Source organism: Diceros bicornis, chromosome 5, assembly GCF_020826845.1.
Source record: "Diceros bicornis minor isolate mBicDic1 chromosome 5, mDicBic1.mat.cur, whole genome shotgun sequence".
Lineage (NCBI taxonomy): Eukaryota > Metazoa > Chordata > Mammalia > Perissodactyla > Rhinocerotidae > Diceros > Diceros bicornis.
Window position 1 is genome coordinate 61,722,748 of NC_080744.1, and position 21,748 is coordinate 61,744,495.

The 21,748-nt window shown below is 42.2% G+C and overlaps 1 protein-coding gene across 3 annotated transcripts in view; it reads left to right on the top strand.

Moving 5' to 3' along the window:
- MAP2K5 (mitogen-activated protein kinase kinase 5) overlaps window positions 1–21,748 on the top strand; it is a 236,955-nt gene that overhangs the window by 196,900 nt on the left and 18,307 nt on the right. For all 3 annotated transcript variants that reach the window (XM_058541929.1, XM_058541930.1, XM_058541928.1), the window contains 2 exons: window positions 1,024–1,085; window positions 4,031–4,076. In XM_058541929.1, coding sequence (XP_058397912.1) covers window positions 1,024–1,085; window positions 4,031–4,076 — 108 coding nt within the window. The remainder of the gene's footprint in view (window positions 1–1,023; window positions 1,086–4,030; window positions 4,077–21,748) is intronic.

Consider the following 21,748-nt stretch of genomic DNA (forward strand, 5'->3'; position numbering starts at 1 on the left):
TCATACTTTGCAGGGCACTTTGTGTAGGGATGTCAGGGAGGAAAAAAGCCGCCGAAAGGTATTTTTAATAGCAAATGAGAATAGATGAGAGGGGAGTCATTTGCAGCTGCCTACTTTATGTGGCTCTCTTGTTCCAACTGTAGATCTAATGAGATGACTGTTAAAGTACTCTGCAGTGTAATTTCATTACATCCTGAGCCGTTACACTATAAACACAGTGGCGCTCTCTGTCATTCTTGGAAAAACTCCTAAATTCTTAAAGCCTTCCTTTGCAAATGGTAATGGGGTTTGCTCCCTGTGTTACTCGGTGGTTGTTGTTTGTGGCTGTGTAGTTTTCTGCTCTTTTGAGTGACTCCCACCTCCACCCCAGTTCTATTTGGTGGTCAAGATGGGAGTTTTTCATTGTGTCCTAAATTCATCAGCTTTCTCATCTGATGAGTTGGCCTAGACTGGCTGAAATTCTTTTTCGGGAAACAGCTTCTTCTATAAAACCCTTTCTATTCAAGTTAAAAAAAAAAAATCTGACCCAAATGATTCAGTTAGGGGCAAGCAGTTAAGAGCAGTAAAATATACAAATAAATGTAAATAGAAAGGAAAGTGTAAATAAATAGCAAATCCAGTAAAAGAAACAAAGGTCAACACAAGAATAATTTCACAGCTTTTCGTTAATTACAAGACCATTTGTGTGTTACTTAAATAATCATTAATTTCTCATTTACGCTTTCCTACCTTCTTTCCTACCCTGTGGCTATCATTGTCCTTTTTCACCTCCCTTCCCCCTTTGCTCTTATGTTCCTCACTAATATAAAATGTATGTGGCTTTAAATTTTGCATTTTTACGCACAAACATGTGGAAGAGGACATAGAGATTCTTTTTAACAGATGAGGCCTTATTTTCCTTTCCACGTGGTGGTGAATCCTTGTTAGATATTCATCTTTATACTGCTCTTTTGCGGGGAGTGGGGCACAAAGAAAGAAAAGGATTGCTGTGACTTTTGATGACATGTTTTTCCTCCATCCCAGGATTCGCCTGTCCTTCCGGTTGGAGAGTTCTCCGAGCCATTTGTACATTTCATCACTCAGTGGTGAGCCTGTTTGCAAACATGCCATGCCTTCAATGTAAATGATACATGCCATTAACTCGGCAGCTCCGTGAGACCTTATGGCTCTCCCTGCTTCCTGTTGGAGACGGGAGGGACTTGGGGGCCTTGGGCAGATGGGGCAGCAAAGCTGAAGAAATTGTTTAAATTATGTAAACGTTATTTACACAAAGGGTCATAAATGTACTTTAGAGGCTTTTTCGCGTTTTAATAAACTGCTGAGAATCAGGCTTCTTCTTTGAGCACCGATACTGTTGCTTTCCAATTTTTTTTTTAAGAAATACACAATTTTGTAGCCCCTATTGAACAGACATATGAAGCTTATTTTTATTAATGTAACCTTAAGTTTCCCATAAAACTGTCTGTCACTTAGCAGAAGCAGCATAGTTTATTAATTCATCGGATTTTCAGTAAATAACATTTGTCTTTGGTTATATTTTAAACACAATACTGGCGTCCCATTTCAGTGAATGTCACTGTTTGAAAGACTATGAAAACATGGTTCCATGAGGCCCCCTTTAACCATTAAAAAACTGAGAGGAACCACAGGATTTAGATCAAAGGGGCCCTCAGAGTCTCTAGGCAGCCCCTTGTCATTTTCCAAAATACCTGAGGAAACAAGCATTTTTCTGCCAAAAGTTCTTTTCAGCTTCTGCCTTTTTCCTCCCAGTAGAACCAGATTTTCTTTTATTATCCCTTCCACATCATCTGCCTCTACCCCCTTCGGCAACACTCGTGTGGCCTTGGAAGGCCCGGTTGGTCCACTGCCCTCCTCTGCCCTCTCCCTGACCCCAGCGTGGAGAGAGAGAGAGGAAATTGGGAACACAGAAATGACCAAAACAGGAGATAGAACTAATTAGAAACTGTTCTGGACATTCTGGAACTCCTTCATAACTACGCTTACTTCTCTTTCCCTCCTTCACCCAATTCCTCATTTCATCACCCCTTCAGAATCATGTCCACTGGTGGAAAATGAACCCTTCATTCCTATGGTGCCCCTTAATGGTACAGTCAGGAGTCCTTGCTAAACCGAAACACTGTCCCCTTCCTCATCCCCCCAGGATCTATCTGATGATTACACTGAAGTGAAACCAAGAAATATTCCTTAATATAAGTGTCAAGCTTTATCACCTTTTTGACTAAGTGTAATATGTTACCTCTTAATAAAAGTGTCTCATACAGTTTATATACCATAGGAAAATATGTGGGGAAGAGATTTTTCCCCCGACTTTTAAAATGTTATTAACACTGTTTCTGTTTATTTAAAATACTTATATTCTGTGGCTTTTAAAAACTATTTTCACTCTGCAAACTTTTTCTTTCCAAAGCATGCCATGTTGGAAAAAAGTATACATATTGGTTAAACACTGGAATCCTGAACTCATTAATAATATTAGAGCCATTATCCAGTAATATGTGTTAATTTCTCTTAATTTCCTTTATGTGGAATTCCTGGAAACACTCAGAAGCATATCATGGGAATGCCCCACGTTGAAATGCAGAAATTGAAAAGCAAACCATGCGATTCCTGCCTGGAATGCCGGTTTGGGCATCACCCGCCCCAGAAGTGCTGGATTTGTGATGGGGACCACCGTGCTTATCTCACTGTGTGGTCTGAGACCAGCCTCGAGTGAGGCTGCTTCTGGGCAGACAGAGAGAAAAGCAGATATGGCTTTGCCTTCCTCCTTTCCAAAGAATTAATCAGCTGTTACGTAAAAGTTTTATGGAGACAGAGTAAGGGATAACCTGTGTTGAAATTTCCACAGATGTCGGGGCAAAACAGAAATGATAGTGGGTAATAGCCTTGTTTTCCCAAGAGGTACAGCTACTTTGGAGTGTCAGATTAGGACTGTCACCAACTCCACTGGCGAGACAGCTTGAATCACTTGGTAACGGATGCAGTATCTGAGAAGTGCACACGGTTATTTATAGGGAAGGCAAATGTCCTCGATGTCACTAATGGTTCATAACTATGGTTCTTGTTTACCAAAGGATCCTTAAATCTCTCTGCTTAAAAAAATACTGTCAGTAAATGCAGAGATAATATGAAGGGTTATCTTCTTGCTTGTTAGAAGTTGCCTTATATAAAGAAAAAGCATCTGTGTGATTTTCCAAATAATAGAAGCAGCACTCTCTTTTCTTGACTTCATTGCACAGGTACTCTGAGTTCAGTACAAATATGGCCATCAAGTAGGCAAGCTACCCACAGTCACCTCAGTCCCATGTGTGGGTGCTTCATCACATAGCTAAGTACATGCCACAGCTGTTAGTGATACCTATTGCATATAAGACAAGAAGTGTTTTGCATGAGGAATGTGGTTCTTTAAGCAGCTTAAACAAACTTAACTTTCCCACAGCTATTTAATGAATTATCAACTTGTAGCCAGAATAAAGGAAAGTCTGGATAATGTGATATGCGTTTGTAATTTTGTAATATTATCCAGATTCCTGACCTCTTTTATGTATTACTTGTCATTCGGAGTAATAATGAAGGAATGAGATGTTTTCTCATTTGACTTGATAGTCATGTTTCTTTTCTTATTGTCATATCCCATTTACCGAAAAGAAATATATCATTCCCTAAATTTAAGTTTGAAATAAATTAATAATAGAGTCAGGAAGAGAATATTGCTGCTCTTTTTCACATGAGTTTCAAAAGTAGAATTAGAATAAATTTGAATTCATTCTTTATCTGTATTGTAAGAGTAGCTCAAAAAAAAATATTGTGTGTTTCTGATTCATGAGATTCCCCCAAAATCTGATTAAAGGCCAAAATAAAAGAAAGGGAATAAGATGCTAATACATTGGCCAAGAATTGAACATGATGAATTTTGAAAAATTCAAATTCCGGGGGAAATAGTCAATAGTGGGAATTAGAGCAGAAATTTACAAGTGATATAGATAATATGAGGGGTTTTTTTCTCCTACAGCATGCGAAAACAGCCAAAAGAAAGGCCAGCACCTGAGGAATTGATGGTAAGTAAATTTTTTTAGTTACATTAGAATTCTCCAGTTATATATCTATGATTAACATTCTATTAAAAGGACCAGAATGGAATTTAAAACATCCAAAGGCTCTGGGGAGGCAACATTATTTACTTTATTTGGGTGGGTGTTTTTAAAGCTCATGTCCTCAGATAGTAGTTTTACTTTTTAAAAATCCATCCCCATTTTGAAACTTAATGCGGAACTTTTCCTTTGCCTCACACTCAAGGGTCACAAGTTAATCTGGGTTACTCCTCCTTGTCCTCATTTGCTATCACAGCCTCTCAGAATTCAGAAGATTGGTAACAGAGAAGATAGCATATTAAGCTTTTAGTGCAATCCTACAGGAAATTCTGAATGTGGTGTGGAGTCCCCTCGGATTCATGTAGAATGAAATTAGATTGGCTGCAAAAGATCAAGTTAATGTGAATCTTTCGTCTTTCCTCAGAAAGAGACAACTACAAGGCTGCTAGTGCTGTGTTCTCAGCTCCAAGGCTGCTTGCTTTGATTGCAAATGACAGTTTTTAGTCAAGCAGGGAGAGGAACGGAGACGCTCCCTAACAATTCCCAAATGGTCATCTATTTAGTGCAGATTGTTGATTTGACAATGCACAAGCTGTTAGAATACGTTAGGATGGAGCATTAGTAAATAATAATTATAGTCTTCTCTTTCTAATGTTTTGCACCATTCCCTATCTTTAGATTATTGCAATCAGAGCAAATTCCGACCAATTTTCTTTTACCACTTTAAACAAGGAGTGTTTTACAGATATCGGTTCAGAGGTTTCCATCCCTTGTATTTCATCCTAATAAACACTGTAAGGACCCAAACTTCTTTACAATACAGATTTCACCCCCCAATATAAAATAACAGTACGTTTCCCTTTAGCATCATGAGTGCTTTCCAGGAAGGTAGTTTTCTTCTTCATGTTACCCCTGGAGCATAATTTCAGTTTTCAGGATAGTTTCAAGTTAAAGTTCATCCCTAAAACTTCTGCAGTTTATAACTGTGCAGGTTTCATGTCTAGAATAAACTGTCTTTTTTTTGGGGGGGGGGGGTTCTCTTTGATAGTTGGGAAATTCATGTAGTTAGTCACATTTGAGAAAACTTGGAACAGGTTCCAGAGATGGAGACCCATTTACCTTGTACATTATTATGCTATGGCTGGATAGTTCAGCTATTAAAACTAAGGAACAGGGTTTCATAAAACAGATAGCTGTTTGTAAATGCATGTTTCTGTGCTGCAGTGAGTTTGCCACTTATAAATAAAACATCTGCAGATTGTTCATACACCCATAAATGTATACGGATGTATATGTTGGTAAGGAACACCACTCCAGGGTGGCAAGTCATAAAGACAAGGCTGAAGAGTGAGTACTTTCAGTGCCTTGGAAGGAAGCAAGTGGGTGTGGATGTCTATGTGTGTGTTATGTGTGTGTGGAGAGACAGGGATACGTATTTCGATACATCTCTTTACAACTATACGCCCTGGTGTGTGCTGTCCTACATTTTTAATTAATAAACATCAATAAATCAATAAAATACAATGAAAAATTTAGTCACAGGAAGCACCATCCTATACTTAATTTAACATTATTTCTAGTACTGCTCACAGTTTGATTGAAATAAATTTGTTCCGTTAGGTATAGCAATAGAGAGGCACTCCCTGGCTTAGAAAAGGCTCAGTGAAGAGGCAGGAAACAGTGGAGTGTGTGTGAGGCTCCTGTGCTCAAGGGGATTGAGCCCTGCCTGCCTTTGGCCAAAATATTGGGTTCAATAGGGGATGAGAAAGAAAGTAGGTTGTCCCTGGCTTGAGGAACCTGAGTCACATCCTAAGAACCCAATCTTAAGGAACCAGTCTCTTTATTCCTTCCAGCATATTAATGGCTTTAATTTTTCCTTTTCCCTTTCTGCCTACAACCTATTTGATGGTGCTCCCATCTGAAAGCTGAGAGCATCCTCTGGAATGCATGTCACTGGGGGGGTGGAGAGAGGGGTCCTGCCTATTTATCTTCCAAGCACAGTAACTCCAGCCAGCAGGGTACCAACACGGTCTGCACAGCTTGGGCCGCGTCAGCTGTGAGGCCTACAGGGTGGTTGAGGTTTCCCTATGGACCTGCATTTTCCAAATCAGAGACAGGGTTGGGTGGAAATACTGAGTTACGGACTCACCGTCAGGGAACTCTTGAACTCCAGGTGTGGCCTTGACCACCAGTGAACGCAGCAGGTCCCGGCCTAAGTAATCAGATTGCAGGAAGGGGTGGGCTATGCACAGAGTGGGCACTCAAGCAGTTTTTGTCTTTTTATTTGGTAGGGTCACCTTATATACCAGAAAACCCAAGTCTTAATATCATCATCATTGCAATTTTTGACCATGTCGGTCTTAAAGACAAAATGTACAACTCAAGTTTAGACCCTCGAAGCTATTAAAATCCCAGTGTTAGAACTCATTCGGTTGTTTAGCTATTTAATTCTCTCTACTTTGCATGGTTGTTCCTAAGATGGTTATGAGTTTTTATGCTCTGAGTGGAAGTATTTTAAAGCTGGACCAAGAAATTCCCTTAACATTCACATTGAGGGGAGTCCAGGATCCACACGAGCCAGTGCACTTTTCTGACAGTCATTAAGCTACATAAAGAATTCATTCAAAAGTTTCATCATTGGCATCCACATCATCTTGAGAGATCTCAGAACCAGGTAGAAATTGAATTCAGCAGATATTTATAGACTATTATGCGCAAAGTTCTATGCTAGACTCCGCAGAAGATACCAAGAAGAGTAAGCCACATGCATCCAGTCTTGCAGGGGATATGGCAAGTATACAGATAACCAGAATAAAATAACTGCTATGAAAGAGCTGCAGAGATCTGTGGGGATCCATTTGGGGAAGTGAGGAAAAGCTACATGGAGAAGGTACCATTTGAAAAGAGCCTTTGGAGGATGGATTGAATTTTATAGAGAGTTTTTAAAGGGTCCTTCCAGGCAAAGGCAACAGGATGGGCAAAGCATGAGTGTGTGGAGGCCCTAGACCTTTTCAGAGCAACGTGAAACCTCCAGCTGGAACAGAAATCTCTTTGACATTGGCCTCATGGAGTTCCAGACCCACAAAGGTGGAGTTCAAATAGGCAACATATTCACCACCAGCTGGGCAATCTGTTAAGAAATTTCACTTCTTATAGAAGGAACCCTAGTGTCTAGGTCTGAAAGCTTTGACCTGACATAGAAGCAGCACATATATCTTTTTTCCTGAGTGAATTCTCTGGAGTGGACTCCCACTCAAGTATAGGGAAGTCCTTCATCCTTGGGGAAGATCTGACCTTTCTTCAGTTCTTTAAGAGCTATTGCATAAATCAGGAGTCATCATTAAACCCAACAAAGGAAAACCAGCCATGCAGGCAGCCAGGAACATTCAGCTGCTGACACAACCAGACAGATAGGAACCCCTCCACACACTCTTTCTGCTCCTGTAATAATGATTACATTATTAGAGAACCTACTTTTAAGTCACGCTGATGTAAATCGCAGGAAAGACCTATGTCAGTGCTGCCCCAGCTCTGTGACCTGGGACCAACAAACTTAGAAAAAAGTTTCCAGGCTGTAGAAACTCCGGAGGTGACAGTGTTCTGCAGGCTGAGACAACCAAGCAGGGATGTCACAACTTACATGGAAAAAACCAGCTTCTGCCAGTCAGAAAGGATTGGTGGGGCTGTAACAAGAAGGGAGAGGATGGTAATGCAAAGATGGTAGAGAAATTTTCCCAAAATGTCAATAATCAGATTGAGGGGAGCAAAAAAATAAAAATCAGACCCTTAAACTCAGGGACAGAGACAACCTGAGATGGGAGCATTGAGATGGAGAGGTTCGAGTCTGGTTTTGCTATTCAAATTATACGTTTAGGTATTTTTAAATAAAAGGGATATGGTGAGAAGCATTACTGTATATACCATTTGCTTGTGTAAATCACAAAGAATTCTTTGTGCAGAATCAGTCTTCCTATAGGGTTCTTTTGTAGCGAAGGTCAGGCCATGATTTAGCAAGGAAGGCGTCCACACTTCCCTTCCCTTGTCAGCAACTCCCCATTTCCTCCCCCACCTCAATGTCTTCATCTGCAACATGAAGGGATGGACTAGATCAGCAGTCCCTGACCTAGAGTCTGTGACTTCGGGAAGTCTGTTAGAGCCCCTGAAATTACATCCAAAATCGGGTATGCGTGTAGGGGTTTACATTTTTTTCTGAAAAGAGGAACTCCTGGCTGTCATCAGTTTTTCAAAGAGGATCATGGCCCTAAATGATTGTTAAGCTCCCTTGCTAGCTTCCCATTCTCTTAGAGCTGTGCAGCCAGGACCAGACCAGCAGCTCCTTACAAGCAGCTTGGGAGGGAGGTATTCACTGAGAGGGGGCTTGCTTGGTTTGGGGGAGGGAAGGGAAAGGCCCTCCCTGTGGGACTCAGCAGGGCTTCCCACCAGCTGTCAGGCAGCCCTTTAACCCCTCAGCCTATTCTGAATGTGGGCCTTGACTCAATCAGGGAGGGTGTGGGCCATGGGCATCTCTGCAGTTACAATTGGGGTTCGGACTGCTGTAGATCCTTCTATGCATTTAGAATATTTCCAGAAGCTTTCCATGTCTAAGCTCTATTTAATGGAATCTATGCATAGTAAGTAATCAGGTCAGAAGAAGCAGCATCCCGGTTTGAGATCAATCGCTGGCTAATACTTTATCTAGGCCACTTTATTATCTCATGCTGATCCGATTCCCATTCTCCTCCTCCTTTGTAGCATGCACTTCGGCTGTGGTAAAAGTACGTATCACATACATATTAAAAACATATACCCATTCTATCTGTATGTAAATGTGTGAGGCACAGCTGGATATTGCAGAGGAGTTTGATTTACTAATAGTTATTATCTGTTCTAGCTGTTCAGTGGCAGAGAGAATTTCAGAGAAACAAGCTGGCACAGAAATTGTCTTTATGCTATTACTATACTGCCTTAGTAATTGTTTAAAAACATGGGTTTTCTCCTTAGGTTCTAATAAGGCCTGTTATTTTGTGCATTTCCTTGTATATTGCAGAGCAGTGCGTCCTCCGTTAGTATTTCCTCAGGTTTAGTTTTCTATTCAGGTTCCTAAGAAGAAACAGAGTGCAGTTTTGCAATTGAAAGTGGACATTTTGCTTAGAAAGCAAGTAAATAATGGGGCTGGAAATACAAGAAGCAGGTGTGGTCTTGGGGGAGGAGTGTCAGCTATAATCAAAATAGTGCTTTTAGATTTTTTTTCCCTTCGTCTAAATCCCAGCAGCTGCAAACTTGAAGGCATCTCATTTCTCAGAGAAGGCTTTACGTAGAAGAGGTAGTATTGTTTGGGGGCTAGTAAACACCAAACTGCTCTAGAAAAATCTGTTTAAACATTTAATTACTTGCAAAGAGATGTTAACTTGTTTAACTTCTCTAAATGAAGTTGTCACTGGTAGCTTTTCTGCTTATCCAAACCTGATTGTAATTACATTTTCAGATAGTTTGGTTGGTTGTTCTCTCAGTTAATCAAGGTGTGTAATAAATTGGACATCTGTGTGGTCCCTTTGAAAAATTGGAGAAATCACCACGTTAGATTTCTGTCTTTCCAGCACTCCAATTCCAATGTAACTTTTGGGTTTACATCACATGGCTTTGTTCGCCATTATTAGACCCAAACCTTTTGACCATTATGAAAGATAAAATGCACTGGACAATTAAGGAGATGATTTTATTCAGACTATTGCAATAGGGAGAATGTTTATTAGTGAGGAATGTCTCAAAGAAAAGGGAGGGGGCCAAGGTTGTCGAGGCAGGTAAACAAGGAAGTCATCAGCCAGTCTCACGGAAATCGTGAGGAAGGATGGAAAGAGATCTTATCTCAATGAGAGCAGCGTGATCCTTTGTGGCTAACAAAAGAGTGGGGAGATTTCTTACTTGTAACTGCTTTCTGGGAGCACAGGGCTCAGACAAAGTTCAACATTATCACCACATTCTACTAAGTGGTCCAAAGATGAGTTTTAGTTTATTTTGATCCAGGGCTTTCATGTCCTAAGCACAAATAGGAGGAAGGGCACATTTTGGCAGCCCCCTTGCATGGTGCTCATGGACCACTCTGCTTGCCATCTCAGCTTTTTGAGATACTGATGATGGTTTAATAAGAAATTCTGAACTAGATTGTAGTTTACTAATTTTAACCATTGCCTGTGTCATATAGAACCTGTTTTAAAATAGACCATTAGGGCCAGACTCATATGTGTATCTGACTGCTCATTCTTGCAGGCATCATTTTTGCTTTTGGTTATTCATTTGGAGGTGCAAATCACCTCTTGAGCTAAGGCACCCAGAATTTCCAGAGAGAAACCCTGGCTGGGATTGTAACTTCAACTAAATATTTCCTTCAAGCACAAAAGACATCACAGAAGCTTTGGAGCTCCACATAGGGTCCAGCTGACAACCATATAATGATTTTTTTATTATTATTTTCAAGTTCTGAAAGCCATTAAAATCATGTTTGTGTCTGCTTATAAATAGGAATCCACTAGTAAGAAGTTGATTTTAGCTTTTTAATCGCACATAATTACAATGGCAGAATCACTGTCTGGATGCTTGAGATTGCACTAAATCAGACAGCTTTAATTTGAATTTTTGATGACATGTTAGCACTTCAGCAAGAACAGAGAGATTATAACCCCAGAAAACAAGCTTTGTTTTTCCATAGACGTGACTGCTTAATCTTTTCACAAGACTATAGCAGATAAATATATGTGTGTGTGTGTCTTTATATACATGTGTGTAGCAAGAGATACACATAGATAAAATCTGTCATGCCTTGGTCGTGGTGATCTGACAGCTTTAATTTCCCAGTTAAGGATAACTTTTTTCCTCCATCCGTCGAGTCAGATCTGTGAATATGGTGGTGATTTGCCTGTTTAAGATTGTGGTTGTTTGAGCTCCTGCCTGCTATACTCCTTTCTTGTTTTACTGAGCTGACTGCCGTCTTCCCAGCACCGAGTTTCGACGCACAATGAGGCTGTGTAGCCTTGACCGCAGGAATAGTTTGGTTATCTTGAATGCAGTAAAGTGGATCGATCGGGCTGTTCTTCAGTGTTATGCCACGTTCGTGGCGGCTAAGCTGGGTCTTTGGAGTGTGTCATTTGACACTACTAAGCTCATGGAGAGTTTCTGTTCTTTGGGTGGTGGCCTCAGCATGGAATGTCTTCCTCTTCCCTGTCCTTGAAGGTCTCCATCCTCCTTCCTTCAGCTTCTCCCCACTCTTCCCTTAGTAGTGCTTGCTCCCTTCTCTGAAGCCCTCCAGAATTTGTCTCTAGCTTGGAACAGCACTTAATTATATAAATTACATATTCATTTTATATTTACAAATTGGTCTGTGTACTAGAGTGGTTCCTAACCCCGGGAACTCATTAGAATCCTCTGAGTGGGTTAAAAAAAGAAAAAAAAAATGCTTGGATTTCAGCCCAGATCAAAGATTTTCTGGCGTTTGGGCCAGGGAGCAGGTACTGTTTTATTTTTGAAGCTCTCCAGGTGATTGTAAGGAGCAGCTAGAGGTGAAACTCCCTGGTTAAATGGCTTTTTTCTCCAGCTAGATTGTAAGTTCCTTGAAGGACAATCATGATGTTATAATTCAGTGCCTAGCTTGGTCCTATGCTACTGTCATTCAGGCGAGGTCTCTGATCTAATTAAAAGAAGAGAAATCACCATCAGTTGCTCTTTGCATGTGCCACTCTCTCTAATCCAATTCAGTAAAACACTGTACTAGACATTGAACAGATGAAGGCAAACTAGACATGTCCCTGCTTCTCCAGGAACTCACAGAGAAAAGTTGAGGAAACTGACGCAAGAACAAGCACTCCCTGGACACTGCGATATACAGTATAAGTTAGCATGACCATACTGGAATACGTGGTCTGATCAGTGGGTTTTGTTTGACATCCTGCTATGAGAGGTCATCTGGGTGAAATAATTTGGTGCCAAAATAAAGGAATTTCTAGAATGTTGCCATGTTTGCAGGGATTTAACAACCAGTATAGCATGGGCGTGACAAATCAGAACAGGCACCAGCGTTAGGCCATCCCGCCCTTGAAGTGGAGGAAGAGCAAGGAAGTGTTAAGCAGGTGTTGCTCAGTAGCACCTGTGATCTTTGGCATGTGTTCTGACCCCTGGAGAATTCACCTCTGACAGTTAATTCCAAATCAAGAGGTCATTAGAGAGCCAAGACCTAAAGGAGACCACCTGGCCAGCACCATCTTTGCCTGGTTAGATTGATGGCAGGGGACCCCAAGGTCTGTATCTATCAGCATATCAGGTGCGTGCCACCCTGCCCCCCAGCTCTGGGGAATAATGGATTAGGTTGAAAACGACCAGAGAGATTTAGGCATTTGTGGGGAGTATAAAAGGATCTTGAAGCCTAGTCTCTGTGATTTGGGATTTGCTGTTGAAGGCAGCAAACTTATTTTCCTGTGAGTACACGCCAATAAATAGATGCACTTCTTATCAATAATTAATGAGTCTAACCAGGAATTTCAAGGGCTGGAAAAATATTAGAAGCCTCCTATTTACAGTTGTAACCAGCTGGATTTGCTTAATGGGTTGTTTGCTTTTTAATTTGTAGCAGTTTTGAGAGAGACCTTTGGGGATCACAAGTTTTGTGGTTTCGGTGAGGCCTTTTGTAGATACACAGTTATTTGGGGGGACAAATCTGCCTGCAGATAATTTGAGGTTCCCTTGGCCATTTAGAGACTGCAGAAAAGCAGTAGAGACATTTGGGCCTTCTGTCCTCTATTTAATTTTCAAGATTAGAATTAAACATTAGGCCTTGGTCTACCGAGAGACATTTGCCAGAGCATGGACTAGTTTCTTTCCAGTATCCTGGTTTACCGTTTCTCTGTTCTCTTAGTATAAATGGTCACTGATTCTGAAGTAGGAGAATAGGTACCATTCATTTATTCTTGCAAAGGTTCCCTTGACACAAATAAAAATGGAATTTTCAAATGTAACCCGATTAACTCTTAATTATATACCAATAGCCTATGTGTATCTCAACTCCCTCAGAAGGCTTCTGAATGGCCTGCATCTTTTTCAACTTGGGGGGGATTCAATTAGTAGCAGGACTTTCTAATTGTGGGATTGGTATGGCGTTGACAAAAATTTGTATAAATAGGGTACATTTTTCCACTTAAGAGGGCTGTGCTGAAACATTTTTAATTGGATTTTCATGGTGATTGACAGCATTTGATTATGACAGTAACTTTATTTGGCTGGACTGCTTTAGCCTCTTGTTCAGATTTTTCCATCAAAGCTCTTTTTTATCCTCTGAATCCCCGGTGGAGCAGCAGTCATTGTGGAAGAGCCTTTTAGCACCTTTGTTGCAGCCATCCCTGGTGATGATTGGGCCCAGCTGGTAGTAGATGGGAAAATGTTCCTTTCATAAAGAGGCTGTGTCTCCTGCCTCTGCGGTTTCAATAATTTTAAGAGCCCCCAAAACCTGTTGAGGATTAGAAGTAGCTTTAGATGTGAAATGAGTGTTAAGTATTAGTAATCGGAAGATTAGGACCCCAGGGACAATGAGAGATAAACAACTGCAATTAAGGCAAATCTGCCGATGTAAACAAAATTTAGCAGAAACAGATGCCCTAACCATTTTGGGGGATTGATTTGAGGGCACCGAGGAATCGATTTTTGTCTTGTTTACACTTTCAAACCCCTATGATATACTGGAAGGCTAAATATTTCATACAGCCTGATTTTAGTTAATTCTTTTTTCAGCGCCTCACAGTAGGTGCCTCTCTTCTCGCAGTGACCAGGCCTGAGTTTATTCAGCATTCATAGGGAGCAGCTAATTGTCTATGAAGGGCCCCCGTGTTTAAATGGGCTTGACAGGAATTTAAATTTTGTTTCAATCAACCCCTGTGCTCACAGCCTGCTCCAGTTTCTAATTTTTAAATTAAACATGAATTTTTTTTTAAGCCACAGCCTTGCCTCTGGAAGACGCTCACTCTAACTCTCTGGAAGGCAAATTGGCAACCTTGGAATGCTCGTGTACGCAGGGCCTGAGGCACCAGCTCCGAGGCTAGAAAGGTCTTTCTCCAAAACAAGCTGTTCCTCCCTGTGTCAGGGAGGTCAGCAGAGCTTTGGCTGGGCACAATCTCCTTCCTGCCTTCGGAAATGGCCTCCTTTCCAGCTCTCCTGTGCAGGGAGCAGGGCCCCATCATCTGGAAAGTGGGTTAAGTACCAAAGGAAGGTGTAAGGATAGCTTTCAGGAGGCTGGCTGAATTATAACCCACTGCACGTCTGGTACAGATTTGTAGAAAAGTAGAAGCCTTTTCTACTCTTGTGAGATGGGAGAGAACACGCCGTGAGCCTCACCAATGTGCATTTCAGTATTCACTCAGCGTTTTTATTTGTTGAGTGTCTGCTCTGTGCAGGGCATCCTGCCTGATGCTGGTGTCAGCCCTGAGTCCTGACCTCAACCAGCTTACAGTCTAGCAAGGAAGATGAGGATATGAACAGCCAAGTAGAGGATAGAATGTGAAACTCGCCGAAGACCCTCCCTCACCTACTCCTGCCCCCCTTCTCCTGCCCCCTCACCTCATGGCGCTCCCTGACACACACCTGCGCTCTAACGTTCTAACAGTCCCCAAACACATGAGGCTTTCTCACATGGCCTCACATGGCTTTCTCACATTGCTTGCGCTGCTTCCTCAGCCAAGAGTGCCCTTTCCTCACATCCACATGGGGAACTCCTACTCAGCCTCCTAGACCCAGCTGGCACAGCCTCTATGAAGCTTTCCCAGGCCTGCTTCAGTAGGGTTGGTGACTTCCTGTTATGTCATCCTTCCTCCTGGCAGGTACCTCTATTAGTGCTTTCACGCTTTGTGGCGGTAACTTGTTTACGTAACTGGTAACAGTCCATAAACAAGACCACAAGTTCCTGGAGGACAAGATCATGTCCTGTTTATCTTTGTATCCTTAGCATCGAGCCCAGTCCTTCTCTCCAAGTAGAAGGCTTAGTAAATAGCTATTGAATTGAAATGATATGAATTTAACAGGTAAAATGAGTTCTGAGGAAGGCAAGATTTCTTCCAGCCAGGGTATCTGGAGAGGCTTTGTGAGTGGGTGACAGGTGAGCTAGGCCTCACAGAACATTTGGGTATGTATGTGAGTGTGTCACTTTTGGCACATCATGTGAAACAGCTTGGATCATAAGGAAAAGTACCAGACCCTCTAATATCCACACTCGCCAAAATCCATCCTGTGACTTATTTTCTCTGAACTTACTTGAAAGAAATTGGAGTAACAATTGCATGCAACTTGGAGCTGCAGATAAATTCAGAAAGGCTTCTGTTCTTTAACCTTAAAAAAAATAGATTTGTTATAGAGAGAGAAATTAAGCAGATAACATTTTTTTAAACATAAGTTTACAGAGTTCTTTCATATGTTATCTCATTTGACCTTCACACAGACACTATAAGGATTATTCTTATTCCTATTTTACTGATGTGTTAAACTTGGGCTCAGAGAGGTTATTTGACTTGCCTGGAGTCACACAGCCAGGACGAACACAGGACCATTCTGCACTACATCAAGGCTATATGTATTGAGGAATAGAGTTTGTTATTGTGGTTGTGAGAATTTCAGCTAAGTCAAACTATTTCTTGCAATCAAAAATAAAACTAAATACAGATACCCCACAAAGAAATATGTATGATTTCAGCAGTTTGTGCTTGTGAAACCAAGGTGCTCCTCTGGGATGATTGCTCAACTCACTCCGTATGGTCCCCTCTACCTTGGCCCCGTCCAGCATCTGCAGGCTGTGGTCGAAGCAGAAAGCTGGTGGCTACACACGGCGACGGGGGCCTAACAGGAAGAGAAAAAGGAATCACCAGCAGTTTACACCTGGTCTGTTGGTTGGTTATCAGAGAGGAAGCTGTGAGAATTTGTGTTGTTATTGTTTTTTGGTTTTGTCAACCTGCAGCAAAAACTGAGGGCAGAGTATGTTCTGCCATTTATCTGGCCACAAACCTTTTCTCCGAGTTTCCACTTCTACTATCATGGTTATAGCAATGAGAACTTCCAAGAGATATTGTTGCTTGAGTTTGGGAGAAATTCCTTTTTAATGCCGCAAACTTCACCGAGCACGTTCCATGTGCAGAATATATTGCTGGTGCTTTGGTTTAGTGCTACTCAAATGTGGGCCACGGACCAGTGGTAGTTTCTGAACTGTTTCCTGAACACAGGGAGTTTGTGCCAGAATGTAAATCAAGCATGTCTCAAAGCATTACATTTAGTTCAGCTGACGTTTTTGTGTAGAACTTTCTCAGTGAAGGAAGCTGTGTGCTCATTCACAGTGCACTGTAGCTCCTGATCTCGTTGCAAAACAGGAGCAAGTAGTTCCCAGACCAGCTACTTGAGTTGCACAGCTGTAAGGCATTCAGAGGCTCCGCAGACACTCATCCTGCCCTCCAGGAGCTCACAGTGGGTGAGGAAGTGAGGCTTTTCTATAACCATTGCGTCGCCTGCAGCTGGCATGATACACAGCACCAAGTAACTGTTCAATAATCCCTGTTTAATAGAGGATCAGAAAGAACTAAATGAAGTAAAAGCCAAACTGGTGAGTGCCTTAAAAGACATGTGAACAAAGTAGTCAGGCCACACCCAGAATAGGGAGCAGACAGAGATCGGGGTCCATCAGAAAGGCAGGAGGAATATGGCTGGGAAGACAGCCCCCAGATGTCCATGCCAACACGGGCATTCAAGGAATCGCAACAGCAGGAGCACAGGCATGGAGCCGTGACCTCACTCATTCCTATAACCCTGGTGGGAGAACTGGAAAGGTGGAAAGGTCTGTGGCCCGACAAGTGGCAGGATATACTCTGCCTTCTCTGTATGAAGTCTGGAGAGGCTGAAGATGGGCTCTAGATCTTGAAAATGAGTGTATTGTGAATGTGAGACAAGAAGCAACACAGTAAACTGGAAAGAGCATTGATCTGGGAATCAGAAGTAGGATTTCAAGTACAGGCTCTACCTCTAAGTAACTGGGTAATCAGCGGTTACTTAGCTTGTCTGGGTCTCAGCTTCTTCATCTGTAAAATGGGGGTGGTGATACCAAGCTTGAAAGGTTGTTTGTTTTTTAACAAGATAGAGTGTTTTTTTTTTTGTTTTTTTTTGTGTGTGTGTTTGAGGAAGACCAGCCCTGAGCTAATATCTGATGCCAATCCTCCTCTTTTTTTTTTTGCTGACAAAGACTGGCCCTGGGCTGACATCCGTGCCCATCCTTCTCTACTCTACATGGGATGGCGCCACAGCGTGGCTTAACAAGCGGTGCGTCGGTGTGCACCTGGGATCCGAACCGGTGAACCCCAGGCCACCGCAGCAGAGCGCGCACACCCAACCGCCACTGCCACCGGGCCGGCCCCAAGATAGAGTTTTTGAAAGTGTTTGTAAACTGTAAAGTGCTAGATGTATGTGGGCCACTAGATCATTAAGCCTCTTTGGGTTGTGATTTTCTCATCTGTCTAATGTTCTTGGGCATTTCAGACTAGTAGCTTCTTGGAAGACAGATGTGTTTAGTGGAGCTTAATGTGACTTAGAACCAACTATATGTAAGTCAGATGTTTGCAGCCAGTGTCCAAGGAATTGGTCATTTCTTAGGGGCGGACCTCTGTGGGTTCTTCCTCCCCAGTCATTGGAAAGCCTTAACTTTTTGTGTCCTCTATTATCTGTAACATGTAATGAGCATCTTCTTGGAGGGAATTATTGTGAAACAGTCAATCCGTAAGTATTTGTTGTCTGTGTCTGTGAGGTGCTGTGATGGGTTCAAAAAGAATGTAAGAAACGTCCAAGTTCTCAAGGAGCCGACTAGGCATACCCATAGGAGACATTTACAGGATGGTCTGTGTGCTGCTGACTTGCACGGTACAAGAGCTCAGGAAAAGGTGGCTGAAGGGTTCAGTGGTTGGGGAGGCAGCTCTACTCCAGCTAGACTTTTAGGATTGTTAGAGTTTGTCTAAATACGGGAATTAGAAAGTGGTGGCTCAGCAGACAGCCAGCTCCTCCCATCCCTCCACCCCTCCTTTACTAGCTGCTCGGCTGCAAACATGTCATTGAACCTCTCTTCAGGCTCAGGTTCCTTACCTATAAAAATGGGGTCTCACAAAGTGGGAAATTTAAGTGAGATAAAAGCATGTTACATGCTTAGCATGATATCCGGCATAAAATAAGTGCTCAATAAATGGTAACCTTGTTATTATCCTAATAACTGCTGATAACAAGAGGGAAGGTGTTCCAGGAAGAAGAAACAGACCAGAGGAAGCGGGACAGTGAGGAAGCCACCCACCCTGGCCAAAGCAAAGAAGACCCCTGGAAGTGAAGGGGGTCACATTAGCTGGGTAGGGGAGAGCCAATCTGGAAGGGCTTTGTACACCGGAGGGGAGTGTGGCTGCAGGAAGCTGTTGTTGGTTCTGAAGCAGGGCGGTGGCTGGATGAGGCTGCACCACGACAGGCAAACGGACACCTGGGACTGATGTCTGCCTGCTCCGTGTGGACAGACTATGCCTGGAACTGATTTAGGAATAGGGGTGTCCTAACCCTCTGCTTCTTTCTGAAATTCCATGAAGCTCTCCAGCCAAAAGAATAGGAAACTGAGTTCAGAGCCTGTAGCTTCTTGGCAGCATGTCATTTGTCTCTCTTTTTCAGTGTCCTTTCTGTCACTATCAGGGAAAATCATTAGTATGCTAATCTAGCTAGCCATCATTTTAACACTGACCTTTGCTAACCTGCCTTTGCAATTTCAGGAGCTATGTTTGACTTCTCTAAAAGTAACCTTAAATTGTAGTCTTGTAAGAATTCCAGAGCTGTATCCTTCACTCCTTCTTCTAATGAGGTTATGACCAAATGCTCATTATAATTGCTTTAGACTCCTTTTAATTTTCAAGCTTATTAATCATAAGAAGAGTTATTTAAAATTGCATAAATTAATCTTAGATTAAAAGCCCATCAAAGCCTCGAAACAATTAAGAATAAGTAGGATTTCCCTGGGGCAGCAAGTTTTATTTTAATATTGTAGTCAGGTGGATATCAGAACCTTGAAGTATGGTAGTGATTAATGTATGCAAAATTTAAATGAGATTTTTTAAATGGCAAATCTAAATCACATATTGACCTAACTGTAGGCTTTAACTGCATTGTCTGTCATATATTTAAACTGTTTACTAATCAACATTTTAATTACAGCATGTGCTGGCAGACCCTAGGACAAATAAAATCCAGCATTTTTAAATGTTGGTGCAAAGTGTGTTATCTGAAAATAACAAGACGATTTTATTGGGAAGAATGGAGGAATGAGAAAACAGCCCACTTCCGCAGTAATGGAGAGACTTGGCACAGACAGTTCAGAGGTGTGGGGCTGCCCGATACTTCCTGCTCCCACTCTCACCTTGGGATTCTGCTGGTCTGAGGCCAGCTGCCTCTCCACGGAACTACACCCGGGTTTCCTTTGAAGTTAATTCATGTTTGATTAGGGAAATACTTCTCTCCGTGTGTTTGAGCCCTGGTTGCCAAGCATTATTTACTCAAACGGTGTGCAGCCCTGAGGTCCCTAGGCCCCGTCTCCTTTTGTGATATGGTGATATTTCCAGAAATTTGATTCGACCTCGGCCAAAGTCAGCAGCCTTCTGTCTTGCCTTCCTGCCACACCTCCTTGATTGCACCTCCTCGATCACTGCCGGGGTAGGCAAGCTGTCCCCAGGAAGGTGGCTGTGGGCTGCGTCAGAGTCTGGAAAGAATTTCTCTATTTTACAAATACTCTGTTTCATCGTTGAAGTTACGTGGGTAAGAGGGACACCTTGAACAAATTATGCCTCGACACTTCAGCTCCCACTTCGTAGAGAGGGCATATAGTGACCAACCTACTGTGTCTGTGTTTGTGAAAACCCAGACAAGATGAAGCACACAAAGCACTTAGCAGAGTAGTTGGAAAATAAGATTTCCCAAAATGTTGGCTCCTGCCCTCATCATTTATTGTTTAAAACTAGTTTTTAAATTATGTATACAGTAAGAACTTGGTCTTCTTCAAACCCCCTCTCCCCCATGGCCCCAGCCCCACTCTCGGAGTTAAGCACTGTTAATAGTAGTTTGTGTGTCTGTCTAGAATTTTTAATGTTATTGTTGGGGACCTTGCTTTTTCATTCAATATACCTTTGAGATTTTTCCATATCATATAAAAGTCTACCTCATTCTTTGTAATGACTGCATGGTATCCCATAATACGGATGTTTCATATTTATTTAACCAAGACCCTGTCATAGAACATTTTGACCATTTCCAGATCTTTGCTGTTAAGATGATGACCACCTCTATCTATCTACATCTTTGTATACTGGATATGAGAATGACAGTTCCCCCTCACCTCTTCTGATGCTAAATTATCAGACTTTAATCTTCGCCAATCTGATCAGTGCTAAATGGTATCTAGTTGTTGTTTTAATTTGCATTTTTTTAAGTATGCAGTTGAAAACTTTTTTTCATATCTTTATTGGTCATTTGTAATTTTTTTCACATATTTTGCCCGTTTTTCTGTTGGATAGGTTGTCTCTTCCTTCATCTTTAGAGCCTTGATTTCCCCATATGGAAAGCGAGGGAGGTAGACGCACAGTCTACCTTCTGCAGAGGCCCCTTCTGCTCTGTGGTCCAGGACAAAGTATCCTCTGGGCAGCTTTTACACTACCAAAGGTGCCCGTCTGCTTTTGACCTTGGGGAACCAGCATTGAGGCTGCATAGCCAGTAGCTGGGGGTAAACTGCAAGAGGGTCGTTTTCTTCTTTTGTTTAGTTGTGTGTCTTCCTCTCTTAAAAAAGCAGGCTTTGAAATTACAACGCAGAGCTGGGATTAAACTTCCTTTAAAGCTGCCTGTAGACGTCAGGAATATTTATTTTCTCTATTTGCTTTAAGCCTGGGAAGACTGTGTGGTTTTCTCAACACTGTCCTGATGGAGCCCTGACCAGCAAGCGTGCAATGCCCCTAGCCCTAATGTGCCATTAATGATAGGTTAATGTACAGTATAATGTTTTTGGGACTATGGGTTCATTACACTTCTGAGTGTGAGGTCTTTCCACAGAGCGCCCAAGGTCCCATTGCATTATATCATGCAATAAAAATACCCTTTTCATATCACACACTAATAAACTGTATTTGAAATGCTGTCTGAGGGCACTGCTGTCTTGTCTATAGGCTATGCACAAGTGCAACAGTTGGGATGCCTTTTTTCTATTTTGTGGGTTAGTTACACAGAATTCTGAACCCAGGGAAGTCTGCTCATTCTTGTTTTAAATGAGGGAGCGAGTTGGGTCTTCAGGCCTGAGGCTCAGGGGAGGGGCTGCTCAGGGAGCAGTGAGGGTCCTTAATTCATGGAGAGCAAGGCCCCTCATTCTGTCCTGCCTGCCCACCCACATGGTATGCAGGTGTCAGGGGAGCTGGTCTAGTGTCCTCCACAATTGGGCCTGACCATGTGTTAGGTGTCATAAAAATGCCTGTAGAAAAGAAGTGTGACAAGTCCTGCCCAGTTCAGGCCATTGATAGTCAAGACTACAGCACTGTGTCCATGACAGCCTCTGTGCTAGGAAGCTCACACACACAGCC